We start from the raw sequence: 6,000 nt of genomic DNA, 5'->3' as shown, positions 1-6,000 counted from the left end.
AACCTGTGGAGACAAGCTGCTCTAAGGAGGAAGAGGTGGTGGTACAGCCGACCCAGGGACGCACAGAAACAGCTTCACGGCCTCTGAGGTCATGTGACAGCAGCGATGTAATCCACATCGCATGTGACAGCACCAGATTTAACTTCCCATCTGCACGCACGCTCACAAGCTTATATAAGCATAAATCTCCCTCAGTGAAAACTATCCACACACACACACACACACTCTGGATCAATAACTTGTACAGACCGTCCATCTCACTTCCATGTGATTCTGCTCAATCACATGGCTACTCTGACTCGCTGACCCCCTTTTCCCCTCGGTTCAGTCAGCTGGACTCTAATCGGACAAAACCAGGAATGTTAATCACGCCTGCAGCCATCACCTCACATCTCGTCACGCCAGCCGCCTCCTCCTGTCCCAGAGAGCATGTTCGAGTTTATTGAACCCAACTGAAACCCTTAGCCAGTTACCATGGTAACAGCCTCAGAGTTGGTTGAACAACAACAGGACACTTTTAGGTGAAAACATCTCAATTTAAAACAATTAGTGATTATTAAACTTTGATCTCTTCATATGATGTCAGTTTTTCAGAATAAAATAAGCGAGAATCAAACTTTACAAATGTTAGACTTTTATTATGAAATGATACACAAAAATAGGAACAGACAAACACTCCCTGCTTATATCACTTCCTGGTACAGACATCATTACATTTCACATTACGTTACAGCCTTGCTACGGTGCTAGCAGCTAGTTAGCTCACGAGCTAACCAAGTTAAATACCATAAGTCAGAGCTGAGGGCGGGGTTCTGTGGTTAGGGACCATCAGGACTGTGCCCCCACCCCCTGATACAGTCGCTCATACAAAAACTCCAAGCCTCAGGGTTGACAGCACCTGAACGCAGCACAAGCCCTTCAGGAAACACTTCAGGGCCCATCAGTATTGACATCATCATCGTTCACTTTAAACACATTTCCCTCTTACTGCTTACTTCCTGTCACATGGTCCCCACATCCCCACACACACACACACACACACACACAGGTAAGAGCACTGGAGTATTCAGTAAAGGTTTCAGGAGCAAAGAGGAAGTGAAAGGTCACGTGACTCCACCCATAGCAGAGGGTCAGAGTGAAACAACTAAACGTGACAAGGCTTTCCTGACCTTTGACCGTTTAAAGCTACATCAGTGAGGGGGAAAAACATGGCTGAAATCTGCCCGGTAACAGATGAGCCACAGTTTTGACACTGACCAGTCAGACAAGTTTGCATCATCAGGCTAACCTTTGAACCTGGTCGTGTATGAGGTCATGTGACTTTAGCTCAAGGACTAGCCTCTGAAGCTAACATTTTCAGGAACTCAGGATCCCCACAGGGAGACGTGAAGGCACAGCTCTGTCTGAAGCTGGTCCAGTCCCTGAAGGGTCCAAGTCACAGGTCAAAGGTCAGATATTACAAGATCTCAGCATCAAAACAAGTTCAGACTCAGACCGCGAGTAGTCCGGTTAGTCTAAGCTCACTGACATAACATGACATACAGCGAGTCCGAGTCGACGCAGTAGCGAACGACTGCAACAAACAAATCTCCGATAAGAGAGCGACCAGTCTGAACAGAGACGGACCACAGGTGTGCCAGCTAAACCAGCAGCAGCTCAGGTGACCACAGCTCTGCCTCCATGAACCCTGCCATCATCATAATAACTAGCAGTGAGTCACAAGCCCTCTGCGTGCCGTCTGATGTAACGGCTAAAACGCTTCCTGAATCTGACCTGTTACAGCACACCACCAATCGTCACGGTCATGCACAGTTCATGAACTAAGGACACTCAAAGCTGTGTCCTGACGACAGAAGCAATTCAGTTCATATAAAACAACCCAAAAAAGGTGAGCCCCGCACCACCTCCTCAGGAACCCTTACATTAACCATGCTGGTGTTTCAGAGTCCTCCAGAGAAGGATGGTCGTGAAGGTCATCCAAGTCCTGTGAAACCCAAAAGAAGAAGGAGAACATGTAGACCAGAGGAAAAAACGTTTGTAAGGCGCTGAACTGATTACGGATCTTTGGGAGCTTCTGAGAAAGCACTGAATCTTAAGCCCGTCAGCTCATCTCGTGGATCCATTCAAAGTCTCCTTTGGATGCTGGTTTAAAGCCCTTTGGAACTCCTGGTTCTTCCCGACTGCTTCTCTGTGCTGTGTATGAAGGAGCCCCGGGTGGTATCCGGCTGGGCGCTGGGATCGTGGGAACCAGGGTGTAAGTTAAAGGTTCAGTTTTTGGGTGCATGGGGTAAAAGAGTATGAGACAGATCCGGAAGTAAACATCTGTCTGAGAATTCCTGTGAGGTAAAGTGAGGAAGTGCGCAGTGAATCCTACAAACATCTGGATCACAGCTGGAGGATAAAGTGTTTCTTTAGTGCTCGAGTGGATCTTGTACATCATAAAAGCCAGTGAGTGTGACCTAAAAATGTGTCTTGTGGCAGTCTCACCAGTAGGGGGTGGTCTCTATGTGGCCCCAGCTCTGCCATTCAGGAAAGATTCCCGCTGATGTCCGAGGGCTTCCAAATGGATCAAAGTCCGAATGGATATCATCTCTCTTGTCTCCGCTGCAGTCCCTCTGGAACGGCACTCCAGCTGGACTCTCAACGGCCGTGCTCCGACTGTTTCGATCGGCCGTTGCCAGCCGGTAGTTGTTCCCAAGGTTGTTGTCCCAGAAGGTCTGGTCCTGAGTCTGGTACCGGATGCAGAACTCCACTTTTCCAGAGGGCTTGAGGAGCTCCGGGAGTGCAATGGAGAATGAGAAGGTGTCAGTGTCTGGGCAACCGTACACGTTGTTCAGGTACTGACAGCGAACGTCCTGGAAGGAGCACCACGAGTCAAAGGTGATCCGCACCCAGACAGACTTCTCAAAGCAGATGTTTCGGACCTGGACGGTACCCGAGAGCAGGTGTGCCTGGACTGAACAGGTCTCCAGGCACACCTGCTGGGCTTTGAGCCGACTCCTCAGGTCTAAGTAGTCTGCGGCTGGCTGGGTGAAGGCCAGAACCAGGCAAGAACCACAATCTGCTGAATCTGGAAGGAGGAGATGAAGAAAAGTGTCAATAAAGAACATGAAGCTCAGCTGAAATGTTCTGACTTGCCAACTGCTTCAGGGATGCAGAAAGAAGAGCGAAAAACAGGCTGTGAGTAAGCAACCAGGCACAAAGAAGCTTCCAGAACAATGTATTGATTAATAGATTACTGATTTGTTTGTTGTTAAGTATCAGTGACCTCCTCCGTCACCTTTGATGTCTGCCAGGTGCAGTCCGGCGGCAGCACCCTCGATCTCGGTCAGCAGCTCGCTGAGCGCCTCATCTTCGCACTCGTTGTAGACGTGGACAGTGGCGAGTGCCAAACCCCGCGAGTCAGCAAACACCACGGTCTTCGTCTTCTTCCTCCTCAACATCCCCAGGCTGCTGCTGCTTTCTGCGCCCGCTGATGGTGCCGTCGCCATCGCGGAAGAAAGGCAGGGTCGCAGTGGCCGGCAGTGGGGCAGCAGAGTGGCTGAGGATGAGGAGCGCTTGTTGCAGTTCCCGAGGAAGGAGCGCAGAGGAGGTGAGCTGGCCAGGCAGATCCTCACGGCCACGTCGATGGGCATGATGGGAGATGGGCCCCCGGGGCGAGGGTTCAGGACATGGAGGACCCTGAGGAAGACAGAGGGGGTCAGTATTCAGAGCGCAGAAGAAGAAATCTACATTAATTTGAATAAAGTCAATAAAGATACCGACTCTCTGCAACACCAAACACCTGAACTACAAATGGCCACTCAGACGAAGTTCAGATCGTGATGAAAAAGTGACCAATCAAATAATTCTTTCCTCGTTAATGTATTAAATGGTCAACATTCTGTGATTCTTAATACATTAAAACTGCCTATAAAGTAGGTATGTCAGGTGTGCTCATACAGGACCAGCACTCATTTCTGAGTACTGGACTGACTTTTAGACCCAACTGTGGGTTTTCAGAGATTCTCTTTCCTGCCTGTCATTTGTTTTCTTCAAAAACTTGGCTGTGTGAAGACAGCGAACAGTGCAGGAGGCCCAGGTGTCTTTAGAGGTGATTTTACACATAAAAAACCCAAACTGGACGATATCATAGAACTGCAGGTCCAACTTCAAATTAAGGAGCTGGTAAAAGTTGAGACTTAATACAGTGTCTAAAAATCAGCTGGCGTGCAAAAGTTTTTTCATGCAGGAAGTGAGAAAAACTCCAGCGTGAGTCTCTGGGCCACACATAGTTAGGTTTCAATACAGACAGTTGGATTGGCTGGTTCTTCTGATCAATGTTTGAAACCAATAACCACCAAATGATTGATTATTGGGCATCTTTACTTAGTTACTTTTGATTATTGGGCATCTTTACTTAGTTACCTTTAGCTAACAGGTATGTCGGACACAGAAACATGAAGAGGGCGACTAACAGAAGCCAGGTACGTTTTTTTTTTTTTTAAAGAAAACACATTTGCATTTATCTGCTTTCTGTTTCTGATTTCACTTGAAGCAGCAAGAAACATACCTGAAGAGGTGCTGACATTGTAATCTGATTACTGAGTGAATGGTCAACAGTCAAAGACAGATTATTTCTTATTTGATGGGTAATCTGCAGCTCTGTGATGAATATTTAAACACTTCTCCGATTTTAAAGCTTAAGTTCAGAGTTTACAGACTGACCCGGCGGTTCTTCTGATCAATGTTTGAAACCAATAACCGACAGAACCATCGCTTATTGATCAGTGCCAGGCTGAACTGGAGCTCGAGTTCACAGACTGATGATGAGAAGGAGGATGAAGGCTGTGGCGCAGTTTAATTTTTGAGCAGCTCACCTGGTGCAGTTCATGGAAACCTGTCGCCCGGTTCGGCCCGTCCCGGACAGCAGCGGGGTTTCCCTCCGTGTCCACGGTTTTTTGTTTTGTTTTTGTTTTTTACTTTTTTTTCTTCGTTTATTTTTCCGCCATTTTAAAGTCCGACCGCTGCCTGTCCGCGCGCACCGACACGCCCCCTGACAATCCGAGAACGGGGAGAGAGTGAGAAGCCAATCAGCGCTCGGCACCGTCAGCTGGTCACACTGACAGCCAATCAGAGAAACGCCACATAGAGCGAGTGAGAGCGTGAAGGAGAGAGAGCGTATCTCGGGACGGAGAAGGTGGGCGGGGCCTGATGCACACTGAGCTTTGACTGACAGATTTGTTAACAGGAAGAAATGCAGGTGTTAGTGAGTGAGAGACACCACTGATAACTGCCAATCACGCTTCTGTACGTCATCCACCCGCCCCCTCTTAAACTGACACATGTGCCTGAAGCAGAATTTGCTGTTTTTAAAGTTACCACATCAACAAAGTTATGATTTTGATCTGTCTCATGTATCACTGATTCTGGATCTTCAATGTCATCAAGGTGGACTGATGAGGACAGAGTCTTCTCTGGTGAAGCTGCACCTTCTGAAAGATGGATGACACGGCCATCCTACAAACTTCCCCACAGGTTGGTCGAAGCTGCTTTCCTTTATACGTACAGATTTCAGCTGCAGAGACCTCAGGAAATCGCTGAGTCTTGTCAGACAGACTGAGGGCTGAAAGTTCCCACAGTGAACAGGTAAACTCACAGGTAAAATCAGAGGAAGCTTCATCCTTAGCTGCCTCATACATGATCAGCCTGTCCATCAGTCTGCCTCCTCTGCAGACCGTGAAACTGAGGTGAGGACAGGATTAGACTTTTAGACTTTCCTGCAGCAGCTTTGCATGATTCAAAGATCAGAATAATCCTTCTTTGTCTGTTACTGGTTGCAGCTCCTTGACGCCTCCGTTCTCGTAAAACAAGCTGTTTTAGTGCCTTCCCTTTAAGGGGGGTTTGTTCTGATTCACTGACTTCCGGAAGTCTGCAGAGGGGCAGTCTGTAGTGCTTTAGAAAGACGCTGATGTTTTGTGAGGAGTCAGAGGTACGTGTGATCTCACATGATGTAGATTT

General features: G+C 48.0%; 1 protein-coding gene and 1 long non-coding RNA gene across 2 annotated transcripts in view; one reads left to right on the top strand and one right to left on the bottom strand.

Annotated features, from left to right (window-relative positions):
- Positions 1-202: 202 nt before the first annotated feature.
- On the bottom strand, positions 203-5,044 carry LOC100710637 (protein phosphatase 1 regulatory subunit 3C-B). Its single transcript, XM_003449478.5, has 4 exons — positions 4,860-5,044; positions 3,281-3,681; positions 2,488-3,070; positions 203-2,336 (listed from the first exon to the last, which is right to left on the bottom strand). The coding sequence occupies exons 1-4, from the start codon at positions 4,871-4,873 to the stop codon at positions 2,102-2,104; spliced, it is 1,233 nt and encodes a 410-aa protein (XP_003449526.2). The 5' UTR covers positions 4,874-5,044; the 3' UTR covers positions 203-2,101.
- LOC109203200 (uncharacterized) overlaps positions 3,688-6,000 on the top strand; it is a 25,285-nt gene continuing 22,972 nt past the window's right edge. The window contains exons 1-2 of the long non-coding RNA XR_002063131.2: positions 3,688-4,466; positions 5,431-5,517. This is a non-coding gene — a long non-coding RNA (uncharacterized LOC109203200). The remainder of the gene's footprint in view (positions 4,467-5,430; positions 5,518-6,000) is intronic.

Source organism: Oreochromis niloticus, linkage group LG8, assembly GCF_001858045.2.
Source record: "Oreochromis niloticus isolate F11D_XX linkage group LG8, O_niloticus_UMD_NMBU, whole genome shotgun sequence".
Taxonomy (NCBI): domain Eukaryota; kingdom Metazoa; phylum Chordata; class Actinopteri; order Cichliformes; family Cichlidae; genus Oreochromis; species Oreochromis niloticus.
This window is presented reverse-complemented; position numbering and strand designations above follow the sequence as displayed.